General features: G+C 44.8%; 1 protein-coding gene across 13 annotated transcripts in view; it reads left to right on the top strand.

The window, feature by feature from the left end:
- LOC130198577 (receptor-type tyrosine-protein phosphatase F) overlaps positions 1 to 27,688 on the top strand; it is a 157,131-nt gene that overhangs the window by 116,869 nt on the left and 12,574 nt on the right. For 7 of the 13 annotated variants that reach the window (XM_056421785.1, XM_056421786.1, XM_056421793.1 and 4 more), the window contains 13 exons: positions 785 to 885; positions 1,302 to 1,549; positions 3,056 to 3,134; positions 4,186 to 4,410; positions 10,445 to 10,599; positions 12,162 to 12,176; positions 14,246 to 14,358; positions 16,364 to 16,396; positions 17,727 to 17,824; positions 21,231 to 21,354; positions 21,669 to 21,844; positions 25,974 to 26,093; positions 27,019 to 27,173. In XM_056421785.1, coding sequence (XP_056277760.1) covers positions 785 to 885; positions 1,302 to 1,549; positions 3,056 to 3,134; positions 4,186 to 4,410; positions 10,445 to 10,599; positions 12,162 to 12,176; positions 14,246 to 14,358; positions 16,364 to 16,396; positions 17,727 to 17,824; positions 21,231 to 21,354; positions 21,669 to 21,844; positions 25,974 to 26,093; positions 27,019 to 27,173 — 1,642 coding nt within the window. The remainder of the gene's footprint in view (positions 1 to 784; positions 886 to 1,301; positions 1,550 to 3,055; positions 3,135 to 4,185; positions 4,411 to 10,444; positions 10,600 to 12,161; positions 12,177 to 14,245; positions 14,359 to 16,363; positions 16,397 to 17,726; positions 17,825 to 21,230; positions 21,355 to 21,668; positions 21,845 to 25,973; positions 26,094 to 27,018; positions 27,174 to 27,688) is intronic. The other 6 variants (XM_056421796.1, XM_056421795.1, XM_056421791.1 and 3 more) reach the window with 3 other exon arrangements.

The following is a 27,688-nucleotide window of genomic DNA, read 5'->3' as shown; positions in this document are numbered from 1 at the left end:
TCACTGCTGGTCCTGAAGGAGCTGGAAGCGGCTTCATCCAGACACTCGTCCTGGAGGCGGAGCTGTGCGACTGAACCAGTGTTGCCAGGTCCGCGGTTGGGCTACTTTTGATGTGTTGCCGCGGGTTGAATTTTTTGTCCGCTGGTTCGGGTCGACCTATTTTGCATGCAAATTACATTAATATCTTTAAATAAAAATCCATATTTAAAATGAAATAATTTATTGATACCCAAATCCTACCAAACTGACTCCAGATCAGCACGTACACGCCGACACATCCGCGCACACAGTTGAGCACACTCTCACTGGCAAAAAAGCGTTGCAAATATTCAATTCCAACCGCTGACATCTTTGGTAATGCAGAAGGACATGAGGTTGCTGGGCTCTCGCATAATCAAACAGCGGACACGATAGCCAGGTCAACTTCTTCTGACATTTAATAAGTGGGACCCTAAAATGGCGCGATTGAGATTCTGACGTCACGTGAATACGCTCTATACATTGGTTGCTGATCGCAAAGATCTCCGCCTGTTGCGCACATCTTGTTGTGAGCAGGGTGTAATTAATGAAAGCGGCTTGGAGATGAAGGCTATTTTTGTGTGTTCCATAACCAAGCGTGAATGAGATTGTTGATGTTCCCTGTGGCTTGTCAGGTTTGGTCATAAGGTATTGCCCTGGAATATGCGGTACAGTATTGTGAAATTCTCTTAAGCATAGAGATTACAATGTGTGGTGTACAAGATGTTTTACTTGAGATTTTAATCCTAGAATTCTCCCACTCTAGATTTTCCCACCCTGAATTTTGGTGTCAAAGCAGTCATGAAGACGTCGGTCCTCCTCACCTGGGATTTGCCACTGAACTACAAATCCCAAGTACCTTTCAAGGTCAGTAGTTGAGATTTCAGCAATCCTAATTTCCATCTACTCAAGGATACAAACAGATACAGATACAACATTTGACCATGTTCACAATTTGCATGGACATAGACTTTACCTTGATGACTTTTACATGATTTAATTTATTATGATATGCATTCCTGTGACATCGCTAATTTTCAAAAACGAAGATACAAGATGGCAGCAGCGTTTTTATTTAATTGGAATCGAATTACTCTCATTTCCACACAATATGCAGCATGCAGTTTACATGTAATTGTAAAAATGTGATCACAGCGACACACTCAGCTGTTGACACTTTCACCAGGGTGTGATCCATTGACTTTGCACTGAAAAAATCAGAAAAGCCAGATTCAGGTTCATTTTATAAAGTGTAATAATCTGTCAAATTATTATTCTCGCAGATCCTGTACAACCAGCAGAGCGTGGAAGTGCAGGGAAACCTGAAGAGGAAGCTGATCGCGCAGCTGCAGCCAGACACAGACTACTCCTTTGTGCTGACAAGCAGGGGCAACATTGCTGGAGGTCTGCAGCAGCAGGTGTCCATCCGCACTGCCCCTGACCTGATCAAGACTAAGCCCAGCACATATCAGGCTCAGGGTGGCAAGATGACCATCAACCTGCCCACGGTCCAGACCACCACACGCGTCAGGTCAGGCTCGCTCAGACGTTGTGAATACATTCAAAAGATGATGATTGTTGTCATCCACTGGCTTCAGTTTTCCCGAATTTGCATCAGGGAGAATGTAGGTTAATTTTAGTTTGATTCTTGGCTAATACAGTGACCGAGCTTTTCACCTGGGATCAATTAAGTGTCTTGTAATGCTTTTTAAGGAACCTCTACATTAGTTAACTGTAAAAGAAAATAGTGTCATTCAAATAAGGCAACACACAGTTTTGACATTCATTTTTGCAAATATGCTAAACATCAATAATGCAGTTAAATCACTGAATCAGTTCATTGTTGATCATTTAAAAAAAGTATATATATAACTACTAAAACAAAACAAGAAATAAACACGTGAAAAATACACTTGAAATGTGAATATCTTGTTTGTGACCATGTCCTCTTTCGGTCACTAGTTCAATTGCATCACTGAACGACCTTACTTGGAGCACAAGTGGCACACTTGTTTCTAATCAATACTGTTTTCAAAACCTCTTTTGAAACTTAAAACTTCAACTTTTAATCCGAGCCAACTTCATGACACAGCGGCTGATGACAATCAAGGCTTTTAACATCAGGTGGAGCTGTATTATCTTTTGACTCAAATTGTTGAGAGCAGAACTGTGCCTGACCCCGACGAGTATCGTCTTTCCTCCAGACACACACTCACAGACACATCGGAGTTGGGGAGTGCACAGGGTTGATTGGTAAAAAGATTACAGGGCTGGCCAAGCTCCAGCTCCGATTGACAGGCAAAGAGTGCATGCGATCGGGGATGGGAGGGTGGAGGTCTGTGTGTGGAGGTGAGAGAGGGGGATTGAGGAGTCTTGTTATACATGTCTTCTCTCCACTCCCAGACCTGACTGTTGAATCATCGGTCCGAGGCCTGGAGAGAAGGCAGCAGCTGATTTTACAAGTGGTTGGATGCCACAGTGGGGGGAAAACTGAGAGCTGAGAGAAAAAAGACTGGGGAAGAAGACAAGAGAAACAGCTCGAGAGAGCCAGCACATAAATAAAGCCATACACAGATGCTTGTACATTCTGTCCCCACAAGCACATTGCTTTATTAGTCACCTTACTCCTTAGTCTGACCCTCACCTCTGACTGATGTCTTTCTTTTCATTCTATTTTTGGTCTGTTTAATGATAGCAGTAAAAGAACACGAGTTGTCCCATAGCTGCTCCTATTAACCTACGGAATCCTATGGGGATCTCTGTCTCACTGGAATAGTGTTTGTTCCAGTCTACATGGCAGATGTTCTTAGTGATTAGCCATTAATTGGAGAAAGCAGCGGCAATCTGCTGGTGTTCGACCTTGGTGGGACCCACTTGTGTCACACTCGGGTTTTAAATTGAGCCCAGCAAGACTCACGCTGGAAGTATGTCTGACTAAATGTTTTGACTGTGTTATTAAAGCGCTCGGCCGCTTTGATCTCAGCGTGTATGTGCTTCAGTCAGCCTCTCTTTATACAGGCTTTGTTTTTCTTGGCAGGTGGTACTACATCGTGGTGATGCCGGTGTCCCAGTCAACCCGGCGGTGGAAGAATCCAGACGAGATGGACCTGGACGAGGTGAGTGCCAGCTGGTGGCTGATGAGCTAATGTGCCAGGTCACAGGTCACCAATAGCATCTCCCGTTCCAACTGGGTAGGAAGTCCCTGGTTGTGGCTAATTAGCGCTACCCTCCTGGGCTCGGGGGGGTGGGGGCGGCAGGGCACAGAGATTTTAAACAATGACTCACTCAGGCAGATGGGGAATATAGTGATTGGACGCCAGGTCTGTTAGTACCCATCTGCTGAATCCAAGTGCGCACAAATAAATATAATCTTATTCTTATTTAGCTTCTAAATGTAAATGGTAAGCGAGTCGCATTTTTCAAAACAGTAATGATGAGTAACGGCTCTACTTCCACATTATTCTCTCTCGTCCTAATTGGCATGGTTTGGCAACTCCAAACAAAGTTTTACACAAGATATTAAAATCAGGATAAAGATTTATGACTGCTTTATTTTTCTATTGAATAAAGGTCTTCCTTGTCCCCAAGAGGATTTAAGCTAAATGACATGCCTCAGTATTAATAGCATCTTTTTTAAATACACTGCAAGGCTGGTTGGTCTGGATCGCTTTGGTTCAAGCTCCCTGAAGAAATAGCAAAAGAGACCAAGAGAGGGAGAGAGATGGGACTCCCTGAGTCATTAAACAGTAAGCAGACCATTGTCTCCTCCCTTCACATAATGATTTAATAAAGCTACACCGGGAGAAGCACATGAGACATCACTGACAGTAAACAAAATGCTGCTGAAAACACAATGCCCCAGTGCTGTGTGCTCCCGCTCATTTATTCAGCAGGGTGGCAGTCATGCTGAGATTGTGTGCCGGAGCAAGTGCTAATTGCTCACTTTGTAAGTTGGCTGCATTGTTTGCAAAGTTATATCACTGAGCAAAGGACATTTCATTTTGGATTCATCATCTTCTATTTGGGAGCATCCAGACCTGGATCTATATTAGTTTGCCTTTAGTAATATGTGCTCTCATAAAGGAGGTCAGAGGTTGGGGTCCGACTCACTTTGACTCTGTGTTGTCTCACATGACCCCTGACCTCTTGCTCTCTGTGTCCTCGTAGCTGCTCAGGTCGAGTGAAGGCCCTGCCCTGAGGCGCCGCCGTCACCTGGATTCCTCCCAGCCTTACATCGCTGCCAAGTTGGCCTCACTGCCCGCCACCTTCACCGTGGGTGATGAGAAGAGGTACAACGGCTTCCACAACAAGCCGCTCACCAGTTCGCAGGAGTACCTCTGCTTCGTCCTGGCCGTGCTCCGATACGAAGGAACAGACAGCACTGCAAATTATGTAAGAGACACACGCATACATTCATTTGAAATGTGCGTTTGCCTGATCCTGTTCTGTATATTTGTAAATGTGTCTGTCACCTCAGGATTTCAGTTGATTACCCTTCCTCTGACTCAGACCACGCTGCCACTCAATCGTTTCCAGAATTGCTGAGGCAAGCCAAACTGCTGTAGATTTTACGAACACTGTAATTCGACCGCCTCGAAAAGTCATTGCAGCTTGTCTTGACGACTCCCCGATCAGTCGACAATGACATCAGAGATCCAGCTCTGCCATTTCGGCAGCCAGCCGATCTCTTATTAATGCTGATACTAGACTCTGGGCTTTTTTAAGTGGAGGCCCCATGCCGTTGTCAAACAGCACTAACGCGGAGGCCTCACTCCATGGTATGGTTTGGGGTAAACTTCACTGCAGGAAGGATGAGAGTCTGCGATTGCTCTGGGCCCCTCCACTTCCCGGGACATGAATATTCAGTAGCTGGGCCTTGGGCAACCACAGAGGGAGAGAGGGAGAGAGAGGGAGAGCGAGCGATGTCCGAGACCAAATCCCAGACTTTTCACCGATTTCTTTCTCTCCTCTCTTCTCTCTCCCCTCTCAGCTCTTTTTCTTCAGTGCACTCTCTGTGTCTCTCTCCGTCCCCCTATCTTTCTCGGCCATGAAGAGCGCAGAGGAGATTGATTAGTGTGGCTGGAATTAAGAGGGAGACGAAGGCCTGGTCACATGGCCTAGGGAGTCTTTAAAGCACGCCTGATTCCCTTGAAATGCCCCCCCCCCACACACACACACACACAGTAATCCCCGACTCCTTCGCGTGTTGGGTGCTAAGGAGGCTACAGTGGGCAGCCATGATAGAGTTGACTTCAAAGGAAATGCTCAAACCCCATCGCTGCAGCACACTCTCTTTACACCTGCCAGACACACCCAGCTTGGATCAGTGGCACTCAAGATTTGTCTTTTTCTGTGTACTCCCCCTCCTCAAACTGTGTAGCACCCTCCCACGTTTAAACTAAATCGCTTGGATTAATCAGTCTTCACTGGGAGTCAATCAGTGTGCTTACCCTCACTTCAGTAACCTGGTAATTGAAACCTTTCTGCAATGATCTAATTAGTTTAACTTCATGCCAATCAGACATCTAAATTCCTTCCTTCCCTTACCTGGGGTGAAGGTGTACAGGAACTTCAGGGCTACGTTGCTTTTGAAAAACCTTGTGTTGACCTTTTATGAACTCCTACAGGGTTCTATGTGTGACATGACACATACTTAGTCTAGTCAGAGATGGTGTCACTCTGAAAGGGATTAAAGAAAAGATTGTTACTTCGCTGCAGTGCATCCTTGTACCCAAAATAATATTATATCGTCAGATTTACTGAAAAAAGAAGGCTGAATAAATTGACATCCACTGCTGAACAGAAGACTCTGCTTTGTAAAAAAACTTTCTTCAGACTCTGACGCATCACATTGTGTCACAAATGTGCTCGAAAGAAGCCATCCGTGGTTCAAAAACACAGGAGAGGATAGGAATGAAATCCAATAACTGATCTGATGCATATATTAGGCCCAATATTAACAGTAACAAGATGACTGCACTGCATGTGAACACCGTGGCTTCCTCATTTCTCCCTGTAAACTGGTGTCTTGTGTGAATAAGAACGTCCTGAATTCTCAGAAAGTGACTAACGGCGGGCTGTCACTGATTGCCGCACATATCCCCTAACCGCACTCTTCGGGGAACTCGGATACCACCGCAGTGTTTGTATTTGTCGCCCCCGATGCGGCACTTGCAAACGTTGATTTACCAAACGGCTACCGAAGGTAAAGCGTGCAGCGAGATGGAGCGGTTGGCAGAAGCTGCCTGGAGCAGGATCTTCACCAGACCCAGGAGAATAAGACAACAAGTACTGAAGTAAATGACTTGTGTCTTCACGACACTTCCTCGCTGCCACACACACTCCCTCAGCGAAGATCAAACAGTACCGCCAGGGCTTAATAAGCCCTTGTATATCAATGGCCACGAGCAGCCAGCAGAAGAGAAGGAAAGAAGGCAAAGTGGGGGGATGAGAGAGAGAGAGGGGGGAAGAGAGCGTGCCTTCATGTCTCCCCAGCACCCGAGGCAGATAAACAAGCCGGGGGAAGTGTGAAATGGGATGATAGATGCTGGGTGTGTATAAACAGTATCATTTAATGCAAGGAGAGAGCGAGGGGGGAGGTAGCATGAAATAGTGTGTGATGGGAAACAGGGAGGAGGGGTGGTGATGGAGAGGAAGAGAGGAAAAGAGGAAAGCAACATTTTCGTCTTGTGTCCCGTCCAGCCTGTAGAGAGAGAGAGAGAGAGCAAGATAACTGGTGAACGGGGAGGAGGTTGTGTGCTTTTCTTTTGATAAGCGAGAGGTGAGCTTATATAGCGTAGACAGAATGGAGTGTTCAAAAGTGTTGACCACACTTTTCTCTTTGCACTGTTATTCAGGCATTTATATTCTACTCACTCAACAAGAAGTGGCTTTGTAGCACTAATTCTGTTGGTGCTCTGGGCTCAAAGCCCCCGTAACATGGAACACAGGGTTCTTTCAAAACGCAAAAAGCGTTGACGAATAATATCAAGGAAGAATTATAAAAACAAGAGTTTTTCTTTCAAGCGGAAAGTAGAAGCACATCCAAGCCAACGTTTTCTCCGAGTAGGAATGCAGACAAACATTGAGGGGATTCTCTGTTGAACTGTGCTGTGTCACGGACGCTCCTAGAGGCGTCTCCCTCCAGCAATATCTGGGTGTTTGGTATTCAGCTAGAGAGGGAAAAGTGCCGCTTGAGTGCTGAGTGAGTGAAAGAGGCCATGTGGGGCACAGCATGTGAGGGAAGATGGAGTGGAGGCAAATAGGAAGGGAGAACTACAGGACAAAGGAGGAGGGTCATCGTACACATGTTGTCTCCTTTATAAAGGCATACTCACACCTATTCTATCCCTCTCACTTTGTTGTCGTTTTTTTTTCTCTCGCCTTCCTTCCGCCCCGGCTCGCTGTCGTTCCCTGTGTCACGCGACGATGAAGAGGGAGCGGGCTCCTCGGCCTCGCCCCGGGAGTCAGGGCGAGCGGCAGACAAATAGAGGCGTCTTTGCATGTTTGTTTGTCTGTCTGGTGCTCGCCCCTGCGGCTTATTTAAGCCTATTTTGGAGCGACTTGGAGCTCGCAGGGTCAACGGCGAGTTGAAGTAGATGTGGCTGTGCTGCACTCGGGGGATGGCGGAGCGGCGGCTGACTGCGGAAGCTGTGCAGCCCACGGGCCAAATAACTGACTCGATATACTGCTACTACACAACACCTCTGTCTCGGTATCTCTCTGTCTCCTCGCTCTCTCTCTCTCTTGTTCTCCTCCTCTCAGACAAACACTTACAATCATACATACACTCTCTCAGCGGTTGCTACCTTGACAAACACAAACACACACACACACTCGTGGAGGCTCAGAGGATCTGGGGAAAAAGGCTGCGAAAAACCCACGTGTGCTCGCACACACGCTTTGACACACATTTGTTGACCGTCTTTGCGCACAATCAAACACTTTCTCTTTCTCTCCCTGGTGGACGCACACAGGCAGATACATTCATTCGCTCATAATGAACCCAGTTGTGTGGTGTGCTCAGTATCTGCAGGACAGTTTCACTCATGTGCAGTGTGAACAATCGTTTTGTCAGGAGAGAGAGACAAAATCCCAAACGTGTCCCTTTGGCCATAATGCAAACGTCTTATGTAACTGGGGTTAATTAGTTAATATATTGTTAGCTGTGGTTAAAAATTCACAGTCTGCCACCTAAATATGATCTACTTTGGTAAGTTATCTACATGGAGCAGACCCTGCCTCTTACATGTCCGTTCTGTACACACACACATCGTCACTGAGTGGTAAGACGCATACACATTCAGTTGCTTTAATGTCTCACCCTGTCTCTGACGCGCTCCCACTCGGCCTCACGCATTCCTCCACTGCACCATCGCGCTATTGTGATCGCACTCTGCGAGGCATTAGGAGCTGCGTGACTGAGCTTTTATCAGATATTAGGTCCGTTCAAATGGATGATCTCAGTGCTTCGCCGTGACCAACAGACAAAAAGCCCTCTCTTTTTGTTCATCCTCTCCTCTCGCTCTTTCTCCCTTATCCTTCACTGAAAGCACAGCTGCAAATCATTTGTTACACTACAAGGGAAAAAGTTTTTTCCCAGGATTCCCTGCAGGGTCACATCCTCGAGTGTTTTTTGGGCCCTCCCTAAGGAACAGGAAGCCGCCCGTGTGGCACTGCTGTGCCGTTTCTCTTTGTTTGTAGATAATAAGTTCCTCCCAACGGCACACAGAGCAGGAGAGAACCGGGCTCATGTGCCTGTTGGTATCTAAAGACAATGACAAACGAACAACACGGCCGCTGTATTCTGAATATGTGAAGCTTTGTACTTATCTTGAGCCCTTGCATAATATTAGAGCTCGCTGATTTGCACGCACACCACTGAGACACGCTGTAACGCTCACACACCCTGACTGTACACTTTTCCGGCGGTTGCCCAAAAGTATGAGAGATAACGGAACTATGTGACCGAAAGCAGGACTCTTTGAGCTCAACTCAGCTTATCTTTCCAATTAATATCTGCCTGGGCGCCGAAGAGCAGGCCGCTGTGCTGCTAATGATGCGGATTACTGCTGCATGCTGGGAGCCCAATTCCTTTCAAGGGCTGCGATCTGTCACCCATGCCCCTCCGCACACCCCCCTCCAGGACCCCTCATCTCCCATCGTCATTCAATAGGAGGCACGCTGAGCACTCGCTCCTCCCTCTTCCTCATCTGTCACCTTGCTCTTCTGCAGTTGGCCTCCCTTCTCTCTTTTAGACACTTTTTTCAGCGCCGTACTGCATCACCATGCACCCACTCCTCAGAGGCACTCACACACACACATACACACCTCCACCCATCCCTTTCCCCCACCCCTCCTCCATTTGAAGACGAAGGAGCATCGAGATGTCTCATTTACAACCAAGGTGGAAACGCACCCTCACCTCCTCCTCCTCCTCTTCCGTCACGGTGTGAACACTAATGAAGAAGAGATGAGTCCTCTCCTGTGCCCCCATTTATCTCAGCGGCCAGGGGACATGCACACTCATCCCCGCCTTTCTGCCTCTCTCACTCTCATGTCTGTCATCTCTAACGTGATGCAATTTTTTTAATAGAACCTTTGTGAGCCAAGATGGTTATTGTTTTGTGGAGAGGTTTTTTTTAGTTAGTTTGATTGCTTTATGTTTCTGCTTCATCCTTGAACTGCGACCTATAGCAACAAATAACGTGGTTCTCAGGATGCCAGAAATACCAAAAGATTGCAGACAAACATAGTGCTATTTAGATTTTGATATGTTTCATAGTTTTCAACATGGTAACATTAGTAAATACTGTTTAATAAATGTCTGTTATTTCCCTTGTTTGATGATTTATCTTATTTTTTTGTCTTTATTTAAGAATATAATATTCTGCCTGTTGTATGAAAGGGAAATGTATAACCTCTATCCTTTTGTAATGGAAGCATCTTAATGAAAAGACAATCATTCTTACCTTGAGAGTCTGTGTTGGCGGTGTGTTATGTAATAATAAACACCCACAGTTCTTCACCTAGCTAGTATACTTTTTGGAAGCCAACTTTTTAAAAGTTAAAAAGCAGTTTGAGACCAACTGCGTTCATATCGTCATCATGATCGTTTCATCCCAGACTCTTTCATAAAAAACTCTTTACTTTGATCCCCGCTCTCCTCATAGTTGCATGTTGAAGTGTCCTTGAGCAAGACGATAAACAACCAGTCGCTTCACTGCAGCCCACTGCTCCATAATAACTAAGGATGGGTCAAATGCAGAGAGGAATTTCCCCACAGGGATAAATAAAAGTGTACATTTTTTCTTTCTTTTCTAACATGGTCATCCCCCCTTACATGTAATCCTTGCATGCATCGTGTAGCTCTGAAGTGACTCGACTCTCATGCACCTGTACTTTCTCTTTTTCTTTTCCCTTACAGATGACATTCTCCGCCAGTCCCTACTCGGACCCAATCCAGGTCACAACAACGATGTCTCAGGGGATGGAGCAACCCGAAATGTTGTGGGTTATGGGCCCAGTGCTGGCTGTGGTCCTCATCATCATCATCGTCATCGCCATCCTGCTCTTTAAGAAGTAAGAGGCTGCTCTCCGTCGCTCTCCACGGTGTCTGTGTCAGGTTATCCTGCAGGGACACTTGTGGTTGTAGGTTTCTTTTGGTTGCATCAGGAATGGTAATGAGACATGCTCCCCTCTGCCCCTTGCACCATGCTGCTCACACTCCAAACTGTAACATTCAATTTCCTCATCGAAATATACAGTGTGACGGGATAGGAACCGATGGCAGATTGATTTGTCTTTCAGAAAATCCTCATTTCTCCCCAAAAGCTTTTGGCCCAGTTGGTCGTTTTTTAACAGCACTATGTGAAGTGTCAGTTGAAATGGCAGCTGACATTGCCTCCCTAATGAAAAGCACAGCTTGGCTGTCAAAAACACTTAGTTATGAGTGAGAAATGTGTTTTGGTCAACATCATTGGACATTTCAAATAAAAAACAGAAGGCTTAACTAAAAGCTCCGTCAATATCTCTTATAAGCCCTTCAGCTGCCACTGTGCAGCACTTTGTGGATACACGCAAGGCAATAAGTGGCCCGGTAGGTACGGATGCATGGATGATGATGGAGTTGATTAGTTTAATTCATCAAATATATAATACACTACGACACTACTACTAAACTGGGGGCATTGGTTACTCTTCTACTTTTTTATATATCTGCAAATTTAATATCTTTGGGTTAAGTTCAGTGATGGTTATTTTTCATAATTTCGTAATTGTATTTATTTAAAACATTAGAATACAGGAAAATGTCCTTCACAGTATCCTAGCGCTCAATCAAGGTCTTTCTGCATTTCCTACTGTGCCCCACCTGTAATACCACTGCGCCCCACTAGAGGGGCGTGCCCCAGAGTTTGAGGACTACTGACGTAGAGAATTGCACAACCATGTATCAGCAATTTTAGCTGCTGCTAATTTACAATGCCCGTCCCTAGTCTTTGGGGGATTTAGTCTTAAACAACAGAGAAGATAAAAGGAAAAACATGGTTTATACACCTTTTAAAAATACCCTCCAAATGGATATTAATTGTTTGACTGATTGATGCCAACCTCCCTATCTCCTCCTGATAGCTCCATTACAGATTCTCCATTTCACATCATGCAGCACCTTTTCTCCAACCTGCCATCCACTGCCTTGCAGACTGCTGTGTGGCCGCCATCTCTGCCAGACTTACAAAGGAACTGGCTAATAATAGGCCCTGAGACAGCTCACTGCTGAGTAGCACATCCTCTGTCTGGAAGCTCTTTCTCCATGTAGACACATATCGACAGGAGGGACTGTGGGGAGGTGGCTGTGTGGCCTTTTCACTGTGGAATGGCAGTAAATGTGGAATAATCACACTCTAGCTCGGGTTGTTATTGCCACCTGCATATTTGCCAAGACCAATAGGAGCAGTGAACAATGACGAGGTTATTCTCGAAAGTCTCCCGTGAGTGTTAAGAGAACTTTTTACGCTGTGCTTTCTTATACATTTTTGGAAGAACTAGTTCTCAGAAAATAGTAGAGGTTAGATGAAAGAATATCTATATTGATAGCAAATACCTATTAATATCCCCCTCTCTCTTTTCGCTCTCTATGAAAGCAGCAAACAGGAAAGGTGGGTACTGTCACTGTCACAGAAGACCAAACCTCATCTTTCACCACCCAAGCCCCCTTCATTTGTGTTGTGAAATTGGTGGTGTATACATCAGCTGTTTAGGGCTGCAGGGTCAGCTTCCTCTCAGCTCTGGCATTACACAAAGAAATCCACTCAAACAGAAATAAAGAAAACACATTTAATCTGATTTGTTCTGTTTTACATGACATGAGAAGCAGCTGACTCTGCCGCCCTTCAGAACTGGGGTCGAAGGAACCCCCAGGTCACGTCCGTGTGCCGGCGCATGCTCCACGTCTAGTGTCAGTGTCCCTCCTCAGATCAGCCTGTCTGCCCTGGTTTGTCTCCGTGCTGTGTTTCATTATCCAGCGAGTGTCAGGAGTGGCCTCATCTGAATATGCCCAGGCATCACCTGCTGCTGAATGGGCCATTGTGAAGGAAATGCCAGATGGGGAAACTGCTGAGAAAAAAAGAAAATGTTCCCATCTTTTAAGCTGACATTTTCCACCGAGACCCATTCCTCCACTTTCAGCTCCCTGCTTCTTCACGGCAAGAGACTTAACAAAGGGCCCTGTTCTACCCTCATTAAGCGCACCCTGTACTGCACGCACACTCGCTCCGTGTGGGTGTGTGTTAGTGAGAGTGTGAGTGTGTGAGTGCACTTACATTCTCACTCGTCTTAACTCTCACTTTTAGTCTAAGATGAATAACCCCCATTGACGTTTCTGCCATGTTTACTTTAGCCCAGAACCAAAGCGTGATGCAGATTGGCATCTGATTTGGTCCGAGGGAGAGATGAGGGATGTGGAGAACAGATTTGCAGATGCTCAACTCTTCCACCCCCGCCCAGCAGTGGTGTCTGGGAAAACCGGATACGGTCTGGCTCAGCTCCTGGCCGGAGAGGAAAAGATGCTCGTCATAGATTAGCCGTCACGCTGCTAGCATTAGCTTAAGCCCCCATAGCATAAGATACCAGGTGGCGGTGGGGCCCGGGCCCCAGCGGCCGAGGTGGACCGGGTTAAGACTGTGCACCAGCAGCTTTATGTCTTCCCTCCACGCCTGGCTTCAACAGAAGGCCCTGCTCCTGCCTAAAACCCGGGCTCTCCACTTACAAATGGAGTGCAATGAGATGTGAAATTTCCACAGGGCGCCCTGATGCTTCCGTCCATTTCCATTTGCAGTCAGAAGGCTTGTGGCTCTGCAGCTGTCTGTGTGTGTGTGTGTGTGTGTGTGTGTGTGTGTGTGTGTGTGTGTGTGTGTGTGTGTGTGTGTGTGTGTGTGTGTGTGTGTTGTAAAAGAGAGGTGGGAAAGCATACATCTGTGCGCCTGTTTGCGTGTGTATGTCAACAGATGCCGGCTGTCTGAACATTAGAATACAGGCAGGCTGCGTTTTCTGTTCCTCTCTCCGCCTGATGGACTAAGCCACGGTCGACTGAGCTGAGCCAGGACAAGCTGTGCGGTGCTGTTTTTTTTGCGCTATCCTAGACTCCGCTAGGCCATGTCTGGCAGTGCAGGTGCTGCAGAACTGGTCTAATTACCCAGTGTTGTGCCACCCAGCTGATGCGCTAATTACAGCATCCGCCTGTTTTCCTATCAATCTGGAAAGCCAGTAAATACAATGTGCTGTTAGCACACACACACAGCAGCAGAAATCACACATTCAAATCGTTGCTGCACTCAAACACAAGCTCATGTACATATTGCCACACAGCAGCTGTCACCTATCCAGCAGCAAACACACCCAGCCTCACCCACTCCAGGAAAATAATAGCTTTTCTTCAAACGCATTAAAATCCAGTTGGCAAACTAATGGGGGTATTATGCCCGAGTGCCTCGTGTCTCTTGAACTGCTGGTCCTCAGAACTAGTTTTGAGAACCATTAACTATGCCATTAACCTCATCAAGGGTGCCACACATTGGCAATAAGTGTTTCCTTCAGTCCTTTGTTGTTAAACATATAGAGGAAACTTCTACGTCATTCTTAATCATCTTGTCATTTCCACCTGCAGTAAGCATGGAGGTGGTGTTGGTATAATGTGGTTGACACATCCTGTTTGTTTTTACCACCTCAGGAAGCGGGCGTCTCCCCTACCCAAAGATGACCACTCAGGTGGGGTGAAAGACTCCCTGCTGGCCAACTCCTCTGACCCCGTGGAGATGAGAAGACTCAACTACCAGACCCCAGGTAATAAGCGACGGTCTTTCTTCAGCTTTCCCTCAGTAACTGCCCTCAAATTAACATCTAAAGATAAAGATTCAAAGACTTGAATTGAATCACGACTTGTATCTTCACATTAACGTTGTTTATTATATACTGTATGAATGACAGTACTAAGTGTGTGATGTTTAATCAGGTGTGGAGATTCAGTCAATGTTTCTTTCACAAAGGGTTTGGAAAAAAAAGTGTTCTGCCTTTGTGATAGAGGATTTGAAAGAGCTTTGAAAAATCCTCCCTGAAATTCCTCAAACTTTGACGCTGAAAGAAAATATTGCAAGGGGACTTTAATTTCTTAATATTGTGGATTTAAAAAATATATATTTCTTCTGGTAGATATTGCATTTTGGAATGATTTTAATTTTTCCAGCCAATACTTCTGCAATAAAAGCCTTCCTGCTCTTTTGATGGGTCTCTTGCCCTGTGGCACATATGTTGCCATATGAAATGAATGTGTCTTACTTATGTTGTTATTGATCCTGAGGCTTTAAATCAGATCAGCTCTCAAAAAAACACAAAAAATGGTCTGTAAAAACAAATCATGCTCACCATCCTCTGGCCGAGTGAATTCACATTCCATCCACACACAGTAGAGTGGGAGTTGGTGGGGGGGGGGGGTTGTCAGGGTGCCAGCCTCCTTCCTTTTTCTCCCTGATCTCCTCCTTCCTCCCCCGGTCCTCGCTCCTCCTCCCTCCACAAACTCCTTTCATTCCCCCTAGCTGGTAATGAGTCTCGCTGCCTCTGATGTCAAGGTGAGCCAGGCGGAGGGAACAATGGAGCTGAGAGAAAATGTCAAACCCGGTGCACGCGCGCTTGTGCTCGTTTCTGTGTTTTTCCTGTGTGTGTGTGTGTGTCCCTTCTCACGGGTTATTAAAGATCCCATTTGCCGTACACACAGATACACACACACACAGCTCCTTTGAACCCCAGCAGAGGAATTAAGCAGCGCTGCCGCTCTGAATGAGCCCTATTCTCCCGTCCTCCCACTCTACCTCTTTTCTTTTTTTACTTGGAGGGTAATCTCTCTCTCTCTCGCTCTCTCTCTCTTTATCTCTCTTCATCAAAACGTCTCTCCTTGTGTTTTTCTCCCTTTCCACCTCGCTGTTTTACTTCAAGAGCGATGATTATCAAAAAATCACCATGGCTGCATCGAGCTCGTGAAAACGTGTGAGACTCCCAAGGTTGAGCTGAGCGAATATTGAGCAGTCCTTTCCTCTGTCCTCTAGCTCTGTCTTGCTTTGATTCGCCCACAGAAGGTGAACATTCCTGCTCTGATTCTGATTGTTGTGAAGCGGTCTAGCCGATTGCCGCTCATGTCTCCAGCATGTTGGTTTGTGAGACGGACTTCGACGGCACCTTTTGGCACTCAAGCAGCAGGCGTGTACTTCTATTGAAACTACCCTCAGCAGACCTGGTTCAGATAGTATTTGCAACTACCAACTGAGAGCCCTTGTGTTTGACACCTCAGATAAAGCACGTTGTGCCATTTACAGAGAGGTATTTTAATGTGCAATGACGGGATATCACCAACAATTCAGGTGATCTCACTTTTCATTTACCTCCAAATTAAGACTCCAAACATCTGTCCAAAGTTGTTTACAACCTGTCGTATTATGAAAACTCCCACTTCACGTGATCAGTAATAACTTTTTTTTTACAAAAGAAAGTTGATTCCCATCCCAATACAAGTTCACTCACACACAAGATTTCCTGAGCATGTGGTGCCCTGTCCTCGGTGTAGCAGTTCAGACTGAGCAGTCACAGGGGAGTGTTTTCTAGGTGTTGTATGCACTTGTGTTTAACAGCCTAAACTACACGACTTGAATTGTTCTGACAGAGCAAACGCCACCATCTGCACACTGCACCCAGCTTGAAGGGTTATTTGCAGATACTGTTTGGCCCTAGTCTGATCCTGAGCCTTCCCCATTGATTGAGTGTTCTTCTTCCTCCCTCCTTCACTCTCCTCTCTCCACAGGTCCCAGCTCTCATCACTGCCCCAACACTCCAAGTTAGTCTGCTCTCTCACCTACTGTGTATTTCCCACACATGCAGTCTCTCTTCCCCTCTCACTCGCTCCTGATCCCATCCCCCCCCCGTTGCAATCCTGACAGACATCACAAGCCCACAAGCTTGTAGCCTCCGGCGCTCCAAGGATGCAGCGATGTCCTCTTTGGTTCCTAACCTCCCGCAAGACCATTTTGGTGCGGAGTCAGAGGACTCGATAGTGTCATGGACAGCTGAGCCGTGTGGACAGTTACTCTTGCTTTGCATTAGCCTCGTTAACGATGGCTTCACTCTCCATTTACCCAACAACGTGGTTGTAAAAGACCTGGGTGGACACGCACAAACAAATACACACTGATGTTAATGAGCTCATAGGTCTCTTGGTGCGATAGTATTAAATTAGTGTAATTGTTCAGGTCTCATCTCGTGCAGTAGCCATAGTTACCAGCCATTAGCAATACAGCAACAATTAGCATGCAGTAGTCATTCATCTGAAAGCATGACTAATGACCTTACAGATGCGCTCAGCCAAAGGCACTAATGTTAATATGTATACCTTTTTTAAGAGTTTGACTACAGAGGAAATGTTTAAGGTTAATGACGCTCCGTGTATAACTTTAGAGTCTTGTCATGCGTCACATACAGTTAACTTTTAACACATGAGGCGAGTTCCCAGCAATCCGTTTAAGCCAAGTTCAGAGAAACAGGGGTAATTTGTGTCGGTAGATTAGCAATAAATCATCCAATAACTCTGCGATGAGAAATCTAGAGAGCGGCGGGAGGGGTTGGTTGAAATTAATCCAAAGCGCTCCAGGCCGGGCCCGAAAGGTAGTCTATTGTAAGGAAAGAGATTTTCAAAGAAATGAGTTGGTGAACAGTCAGTTTTTTTTTGTTCTCTTGGAAGTGACAGTGTGACTGATTTGTAGAGACTTGTGGGTTCTTGCTCTGATCCCACCTCAGAGCGATGTCTGCCTCCTGCTTCCCTCCAGGAGCATGCTCACCCAGTCACTCATGTGCATCACCAGCCCCACCTCTGTCCTCCTCACTTAGCATGACGATATCACCAAATGTCACCAGCTTGTTTTAACTTTTGCTTTCTCTCTATCTTTCCTCTCTCTCTCTCCCCTCGCTCTCTTCATGCATTGTTGAACAAAGTGCACTCTCCTCACCTTTTCACAGCCACCTCATGGTCCCACTGGCAGCGTCACTCACCCTGTGGTCCAAGCAATGTTTGTCTAAGTCCATGTGTATGTTTGATGTAGGACCGGCTGGATCTCACTCTTTTCTTTTGTTTTTTTTCCCCTCTCTTCCTCTTCCTCCTCTTCCTCTCGCAGGAATGAAGGAGCACCCGCCCATTCCAGTCACGGAAATGGCTGACCACATGGAGCGACTGAAGGCCAACGACGGCCTCCGCTTCTCCCAGGAGTACGAGGTTAGAGCCATGCACCTATCAGTGTGTCCCTCTCTCAAGCTTGTACATGTCGTGTCTGAGAGGAAGTTTCTCTTTGATACCGTACGCATGTATTCTAAAAGGATTATGGACGACTTATTTCACACAGATTCTTCAGTCATTTTTACAACTCTATTACCAATCCCACCAGGAAACCAACACTTACGTTGAACGCCGCAAGATGCTTTTTCACAAAACTAGCAGGTGGCGAGTTGCTTCAGCAATCTGTGTGCATCTTGAGGTTTTCCCCGAAGAATGTTATTTTGCAGGCGGTCTGGTCTCCCCAATGCAACTTGGTGAGGAGATAATCTCTTGTCAGTGTTCTTCCATAAAAAAAAAGGGAGTGAATTTGCATTTAAAGTGGCACATAGTTGGTTTGGGGATGAAGCAAGGCCAGATGAATAGAGAAAGCTTCCTTGAATACAGAAACACAAGAAATTTCTTTTATCTATTTGTCCTGATTGTCCTCAATTCAGCTCAATTCCCCACAACAAAGGATCCATTTGGCTTCTCTTTTTTTCACCTAAAACGTTATGTGATCCCCTCATCACCACAAGCCCACACTTGTTTAACTGTCCTGTTATCTGCCCAGGACAATGTTTACTGAGAAATACCCTGAGATACACCTACATTCAAGATTCAAGATTCAAGATGTTTTATTTGTCACATACACACACAGGGTGTGCAGTGAAATGAAAGGCAATGAAAGGCATGTGACAAGGCAACAAACACACACACTACAAAACAAAACAAACAACACAATATTTACAGTAAGTGTGTGTGTGTGTGTGTGTGTGTGTGTGTGTGTGTGTGCCTAAGAGGGGCAGTTGTGTGGGTCCATGTCCTCTATAATCTACCCAGTGGCAAACAAAAACAATTACAACCATATGATGCTTACATTAACACACCATGTTCTTAATTTGAGCACTCTCTACTGAGATGAATGCATTCTAATACAATAGCATGTCAACAATCCTACCCTTTACAAGTGCTGTAGTGCCAGGTGTTTGAAATGAAATCTGTAAGCAGGAGCCATTGCACTGCTTGACAAAATACATACATAATATGGTATACATGTATTTAAAATATATATATATATATTTATATATAAATATATATATTATTCACCATGAAATTAACAGCTAACTGGGGAGATAATTAGGCATTGGTAAAAAATCTTTCCTATGTTGCTCAGTGCCTCTCCAGCACATCACCCTCCCGGCCTGTTGAGTTAGTGTAAAGGAAGCCAGGGAAGTGGCTTGTATGACTGCAGGCAACCAGCCCGGCCCCAATTCCTCTCAGCACCAGTCATCCCAAGCCAGGGAAGACCCCCTCCATGGCCCGGCAGATGGCCGACGATCTCTGTGCCAGCAGAGAAGCTGTGGCGGAGCTCACGGCGCTTTGTCACAGTCGCGTTCGCCAACTGTTCCCGTTGCTCCTCACCCCAAGGCTCAGAATATGTCGAAGCTTCACCGCTCTCTTTCCCGGATGTTTGAGGCAGCCTGACACTTTTCCACCAACGCCAGTCCACATCTCACTGAGCAATGAGCACACTGGGTAATGAGCAGAATTTGACAATCAGGCATGCTGCAGCTCCCCCTGACAGTCCTTTCTCATCCCAGGAAGCATTATTACGCTGCTGCCATCATGTCATCATTCTGTTTATCTGAAAGCATTTCCTGTGTGTCAGCGAGAATACCTCCGGCGTTTGCGTCTCACCTCTGTCTACCATCTCTACCGAACTTGTTTGCTGGTTGTCATCAATCTTGTGTGCCTGCTGTGTTCACTGAGCTCTCAAATGGATATGACGTGTTTTGACTGCCAATTAAATCTTTCTTTTCGTAATGGTGGGCATGAACAGAGAAATTGGCAATGCTGAGATCATCAGCAGCAATAGGCCTCGACCCACATGACTCTACTGAGCAATTTGGAGCTATAGTGGTAACGTTGTTGCATATGAGCGCTCCACATTTTTTACAGAAGCAAATAACACATACACAGCTATCTCTGGAAAGAAACATTGAATTTAAAATAGGTTGTATATAACTTTAATATATTTTAACCGATATAGGTGCCACTTTACTCCATAGGAAAACAATGGGAGAGCTAGAACCTTACTGTTGCCATAGTAGAGAAATGTGTACAATTTACAAATTAAATTCCATGTATTTTTATTGTTATAGTAAGTCCAGCCACACCTGCCTCCTGTGTAGCTTATGAGGCTATACAGCAGGACATCACTTTGTGGCCCTGGATCCTCATCTCCACACTCACCAGGTCTCACCTTGTGCCCTTTATTTGATCCATTATCCAATATTAGTAATTATTAGGTTCAAGATGTCATGTTTTGACACCACATAACCCCTATTACTTAAATTAGCGCGACAGCCATGTTAAGTAAGTCCAGGAATTTCAAAGGTGTCGACTCCTCCTGGATTTGCGAGGCGAAAGGTCTGGACATGGTTTCAGCGGATCGATTCGGCAAAACAAGACACTCTGTGATGAGCTATGGGATGGAAGGTCGTCACATATCTCCCCAGATCAATATGTATGCAGTCTGTTGTCGTCTTAGCCCAAGAGGCAAATGACGTGAGCAGGGAAGGGTTAGAAATGGAGAGGATAAAAGGGCGAGGGTGAAACACAAATACAAGATAGGAAAGAGCAACAGAAACAGAAGATGAGCAAAGACAGAAAGAGGGAGGATGGGAAGAATCATGGTTCCCGTAACAAGTCATGCATGTGACTTCTCAGAATGAGGTAATTCAATAGGACCGTCCTAAAGGGAGAGGATGAGTGGTTGTGGTTGCCAGCAAGCTTCAGCATAACTTTTACTGAGTCCAGCTAAACATTACCACGGTCATCGTGTCGGGTTCAGAAGCAGGAGGAATGTGTTTGCTCTGTTGGCTCAATCCATGGACGATGGGTTTGTTGTTGTTGCGGTTGTAAATATAAATCGCCAAAACGGTTGCCTGTATATGTCTGCTTCATTAGCATGTAAGGCATCACATGTCATCCAAATTGTCATATTAATGCAGCATCAGCAGATGCAGTGGAGCCAGCCACATGGCGCTTTGTCAACCGATAGCTTGAATATGCACAATCTCCTCCACGGTATGAAATCACTCGCCTGTAGCGCTCCACGATGGATGTTGGTTTATGTTCCATTTAAATGCTTTGTTGTCAATGGTTTGGTGACAGTGGGGTAATTCAGCCCTTTCCCGTACCCTCCTGTCTTGCTCCATTTTATCCATTTAACACTGAAGAGCCTAATTTTGTGCTTCTATTTCCTTTCCTTTCCTTCTCCTTGTGTATCTCTGTCCCCTCTCTCTATCTCTCTCCCTCCGTCTCTCTGTCTTCTGTTTCTTTTCTTTCCTGCCCTCATTCACAGTCCATTGATCCAGGCCAGCAGTTTACCTGGGAGAACTCCAACATGGAGGTCAACAAGCCAAAGAATCGCTATGCAAACGTCATTGCCTATGACCACTCCAGAGTGGTGCTCACCTCTGTTGACGGTAAGGGCTCATGTTTCCACTCGACCTCTCAGACAGCCATTGACAGAGGCCGCCATCGATCGAGAACTCCTTCACAAGCACAAAGGATGTTTTGTATGCCGGCAGCTGCTGCTTTAGAAACCTGGTTAACCACAAAACACATTTACCCGGTCATAATGTACAGATTGGAAAATACCAAGTGATTCATCATGTGTTTTAATGAAAAGGAGTCCATTGTTAATCTGATCTCTGTTTCCGAGCAAGCTTATTAGATACAACATAAACCACAGTGTGTAATGTGTCCGTTACATCCTGACTTCTTGTCGTTCTTAAAGCCGTTCCAGGCAGTGACTACATCAATTCCAACTACATCGACGGCTACAGGAAGCAGAATGCCTACATTGCCACACAGGGGCCACTGCCGGAGACTCTGAGCGACTTCTGGAGGATGGTGTGGGAGCAAAGATCCAACACCATCGTCATGATGACCAGACTGGAGGAAAAGTCACGGGTAAGGAGAGACGATGTCATTTACTATATAACGCTGACAATCGCTGATGATTCATTCTGAAATTTTTTTTTTTATTGACATGCATACTTAAAGATTTAATCGCATTCATTATATAATGTTTTATAATGAACAACGTATGGTCACAATCGCTTTAAATTATTTAAATATGAATAATAAGTCATAAATAATGACTACCTCACACAAATATGAGCAATAAACCAGTAAATAAAGAAGCCAGAGTATCATTTTTTTTTTGCAGAGATTATGAATCACTTGTGTGCTACTCCAGCCTGTACGACTACTTAGTTAACAAGTCTACCAACAGGTGGCCTCTATGAAGCGGGTCGTTACACTTGACTAAGGCCATCACAGTCAACCCTATCAGACGTACACAGTCGGGGTTTGAAACTTTAACTGTGGCCAGAAATGGAGTTTCCTGACACATATGCACATATTTATGTAGCTCTGGGGGCGTAACGTTACACCCAACACAGCCTGAAGGCATATAGACACCCGGTCTTACTTTTAAGCAGGATTTGTCAGCCTGATCAAAGTCACAAGCACTTCAAAGGATCTCTTGGTTGTCGTTGGACTGAATCTCTTCGTGTTGTGTCTCTTCAGTAATCTCCAAACACTTCTCCATCAAGTCCTTCTAGATCTGTTTGTGAATTCAAATTGCACATTGTTTGCCCCTTATGATGGCATTGCCATGGCTACCTTGCATACAATGTGCATACAAATAAAATATGAACATGTATGTGTCGTTTTTATAATCATGCAAATACTTTATTCATTTGTTATTTTGAAACCACTCAGAGAGTTCAATACGTGATTGCTCCAGATTTATTTTTGCACCACCATGCCACGGTTTCATAGACATCGAGTGCCTCATTTGTGTTTGCGCTTTCTGAATGTGGCTCTTAAAAGCCTCGCCACTGTAATGAAAACTCTGAAGTTGGAGTTAAGAGGATTGTCACCCAACAACACCGGTGTATTCCTATAAATATTCAAGCTAATAAAAGCAAAAAGAAGATGTCCATGGGAAACTTGAGATTCAAAATTGGGATAGGTTTATTTAATTACCGTCACAAAATCATGCTCATGAATTCCGTGGAGGAGTTAAATCCATGTGGAGCCCTGCCAGTCTGTGGTTCCTTTATTGGTGAGGGCACTCAGTGCCCTCATGAAAGAGAGTCCCCAGACTAAGAACTGGAAGTAATAGGGATTGTAAATTCAAGTTAATTTCCTAAATCTGAGACATTGATTTCTTTAGAGGGGTGGCTTGAAAATCATTACCGTAATTCTGTTCATTGCTCTGTATCTATAGTGAGTCTCGCGTTTTGTCAAGTAGAGACTTAAATTACTTACCATCCTTCAAAACGTGCCATCATCGGTTTTATCACATCGATGCAATCAATCATTTAGGCAAATAGTGGGGTGACTGTCTTTTTGAAGCAGAGCTCATTTAGTTGTTCCTTGGAGAATCACTGCTGATACGGTGATATGCTTGATAAGAGAGATAACAGAGGATACACACATCCTCACAAATGACTTTCCATATGTTTAGTGCATCTGAGCGCCACTTTCCAAGCTCTCTAATGGACGAACATGCTCATCCTGCTTCGATCGTAAGCTCACCGCCGCACATGCAAGATGAAAAAATCATCACACCAAAACAAACGGAACTGAGAGAGAAGAAACGTAGAGAATCAAACCTGCCTTTCCTCAATATGGGTGGATTGTTGAGTCAGGATGCCTTTAAACCTTCAGAATAACAACATCAAACGGTTCGGAGTTCAAATCCACAAACCAGAAGAGGGTGTTTAATTGCACTCTTACCCGCTGCAAAGAGCATGTAGAGGTGTCATCTGCATTGCTGACATTTCTACTATTTCTATATACAGTATATATGAATGTGTTAACGGTGCAAAAACCATGCTTTTGTTGAATTACTCTTTGAACAATGGTGAATATTAATCACAATTACAACCTTTTTGTTCGTGCCATTTTAAGTTTAATTATAATTAGCAGCATGTCTGTGACACTAATCTCTGTCACAATTTAAATATAACTGTTTAACAATACAATATGAGACGTCTAACTGTGAATTTAATTGATTAAATTCTTCTGCATCAGTGCTGAAAATTATATATATGTGAATCCGTCCTGAAAAATGAAATGAGACTGCCGAGTGCGTCAGACAAACTGTAGCAGGTTTGATATTAAATTATAAATTTAATAAGATAAAACTGAACGTCTGAGGACGTCTGTTATATCTTTTCCATAAACACACATCCTATATTTGTCCAATTCTCCCTCACACACGTCATTGGACATGATGAGTGAGTAACATCCACCACGGAGACAGACTGACGTCTACGCCAACCAGAGCTGGAGCTTGACATATGATACGGCAGCAGGAACAGTTCGGCTTCCTTTAGCACCATCATTACCAGTTAATACAAGCCCAAAATGTCAGGATCTGAAGTGAGACCAGAGGTATTACTCTCTCTGTGTGTGTGTGTGTGTGTGTGTGTGTGTGTGTGTGTGTGTGTGTGTGTGTGTGTGTGTGTGTGTGTGTGTGTGTGTGTGTGTGTGTGTGTGTGTGTGTGTGTGTGTGTGTGTGTGTGTGTGTGTGTGTGTGTGTCGAGATAAGAGGTCTGTACCCTCTGCGAAAGGCCAGTCGACAACATATGAGAAGCGAGGTTCAAAGCAGACGTGTTTGTGTGAGTGTGTGTGAGTGTGAGGGAAAATTTGCCACCCAACCTCGAACAGCACAGAGATATTCATTACGGCGGTGACTGCTAATCCATATGTTTGTCCTGCGAGCGGTTCCCCATCACTCAATTGAGTTTCTCCTGCGAGGGCGACCACTGCCTCTGAATGGGAGATGTCACCAGGGGAGGTGAAATGTGAGGGGGGGGGTGCATTTGAACGCATTTTGTTTGTCGATTTGTACCAGCTCGCTGAGACAGCCAAGGTGCTTCCAAATGTCAGCTCAGTCCTGTGGTATCAATATGATTAGCTTAGCGGCACCAAATCTCTTCCTCTAATGTTCTCCAAATCAAGAGCAGCACGTCGCTGGCCCTGCAATTCTGACAGTTCGCTCAGTTTCTGTATGTAAAAAGGGGTTTTGTGATTCTGTGAAATGACAAACTTCACACACACACACTTGTACAATTTTGAGTTTTTTAGTTCATGCTATTGTGCAGAACGCCTGACGGATTAAAAAATGCCTTCAGTTTATCATTCTAGGTGGAGCACATTGTGATGAAGGTTTTTTTCCAAACAAGATTTTTGTATTGAAAATTTACTCAGAGAACCAACTGAGCCCAGAAGCTCAAGACCAGAGTATTTTGATAATGATGTGACTCATCGCCTCCAGATGCATTGCAACCATTCAGAAGTAGTTAAGGACATATTTTCACAAAATAGACGCCCTATTATTGTTGTTTTAAAAAACCAGAGCTAAATTCTGGTGACAGCCAGTAGTCGTTAGCAATCTCACAAGGAAGAGTTCATGTAAAAGTTGAATGAAGAAGAGGTCAACGAGTCCTTTTTTCTTCCAGTCTAAACCCAATTGATCATGGCCGAAGAGAGGGAGTAAAGTTCAAACTGTCCTTTTCATAGATACACACACTGAAGCAAAGCCACTTAGTGTTTAAAGGATCTCCAGCCTCATTCACAGTGAAGTTAGTTCTGTGCACATGTGCATCATATCCAGTCGGGCGGACCTTGCGTCCCTCCACAATGCAGTGACCAATCACCACAAAAGCGGCAAAAGCATGAAACGGATCGCAAACCACCCGACAATTAGCCAATTGAAGATGATCACAGGGCGGTAAAAGACAAAGTGGGCTTTTTAATTGTCTTTTGAAGCCCACTTCAAATGCTGACACACACGGATGCACAAGAACGCGCTCAATTTTCACTGGACTTTTGAGCAGATACAGGAGCTGACTCTGAGTATTCGGGTTTTTAATTAGACGCTAGAAGAAGCCTTTGATCTGACCTCTCTAATGCTCCCTCCGAGTTAATCAGTGTGATCCTACAAGCCTCTCACGAGCCTCGTGGAGGATGTTAGCAGCAGTCCCGTCCTGACAGTGCGCCCTCTCTCTTGCTCTGCCAGGTGAAGTGTGACCAGTACTGGCCGTCGCGAGGCACAGAGACCTATGGAATGATCCAGGTCACCATGCTGGACACGGTGGAGTTGGCCACTTACAGCGTCCGGACTTTCGCCCTCTACAAGGTACAGTACCGCCTTGTCGTTAGCACTCAGCCATATACCATACAAAAAGACAGCTGGTGGCATCTATCAGATTACTTTAAAATATAAGGTGGTTGAACAAATCTCAGTTTATGAATATCTTGATATGTTTTCCAAGAAGACAAACTGTCTTCATCATAGCGAGACACTCTGAAGTTACGGTTCTATTATAGAAGCAAATGCTGTTGTTCATTGCATGTATATCATATATATATATATGATATACATGCAAGTTCATCCTGTTAGAATGTGTACAATGAAGTACAAAATGTTATTCATGGTGCGTCATGTAAACTATGAGTAGTTTTGGTTTTTATATTACTGGGGTCACATTTTAATATATATATTTTTTCTTATTTTTCTGAAGACAGATTAATGCTATTAAAACTTGCACTGCTCTAATTGCTTTTTAACATCCAAAATGTGGTATCTTGTTCTCTAAAAGGTTTTTATCATTTGATTCATATACATCAGTGCTATGATGATGTGACTGATGTGTCCTCTTCCCGTTCTTTTCCATTCCTTTCTTATAATGTCTAACGTTATTATTATTCCTAATTTAATGCAAGCCCCCAACCCGTGAGGTTTCTATCAGTAATTGTGACAATTCAAAGAAACCTTTTCTGAGAAACCATTGAATGGATGTAAATTATACACTTTACCTCCTGCTGTTCCCAAAGTTCTTATCTCAAGACCTTTGCCTAAAATGTGCTCCATTGCTCCATTTCTGCTTGAATCACTTCTGCTTTCAATTTTCAACTGTATAATTTCCGCTCCCTTTCATCAAAACAGTGTGAACCAGGCATGACGAGTTTATCTTTTAAAAAGCAGCCACCAACACATAAGTCAGGATGTCCTTGCAAACGTCCACCTTCCGCTGTTGCTGACTCCTCCGACTCTCCCACAGAACGGCTCCAGTGAGAAGAGGGAGGTGAGACAGTTCCAGTTCATGGCGTGGCCAGACCACGGGGTGCCAGAGTACCCCACCCCCATTCTGGCCTTCCTTCGGAGGGTAAAAGCCTGCAATCCGTCAGATGCAGGGCCCATGGTGGTCCACTGCAGGTGGGTGGAGACCGGAAAACAACCGCGGTGCACGTGTGCCTCCACTAAATGACCTGCTAATTGTCACCATCACATTGGTTTATTGAGCATGGCTTGTGTTCCTTACAGATGAAAAGGATTGTCTCAGACAGTTGTGTTCTCTTATCAAAGATTAGTGTCAATACGCCACCAAGGACACAGCATGTAACAGAGATGTTGAAATCACCTTCCCCTGGAATTCTGTGTTGCATGTCGCATGCAGCCGAAAAGTCTCAGGATGCATCGACAATCATAAATGTGCACAAATTGCAGCAACATTGTCATTATTGTGCTAAATGGTATACATCAAACTAATCTGGAGATCAAATTGTCTAGAGAGAACATACATTACACCTTCTCAATGCATTTATATCTCCATACCTTTTTTAACCACATTGACGTGAACATTCATGAACATTACCAGCCATAAAGAGCTCCTTTGTATCTCGTACGATAAAAACTCTGGGGCGATGTATCAACTCAGTATTGTTGTGCTT

Source organism: Pseudoliparis swirei, chromosome 8, assembly GCF_029220125.1.
Source record: "Pseudoliparis swirei isolate HS2019 ecotype Mariana Trench chromosome 8, NWPU_hadal_v1, whole genome shotgun sequence".
Taxonomy (NCBI): Eukaryota; Metazoa; Chordata; class Actinopteri; order Perciformes; family Liparidae; genus Pseudoliparis; species Pseudoliparis swirei.
This window is presented reverse-complemented; position numbering and strand designations above follow the sequence as displayed.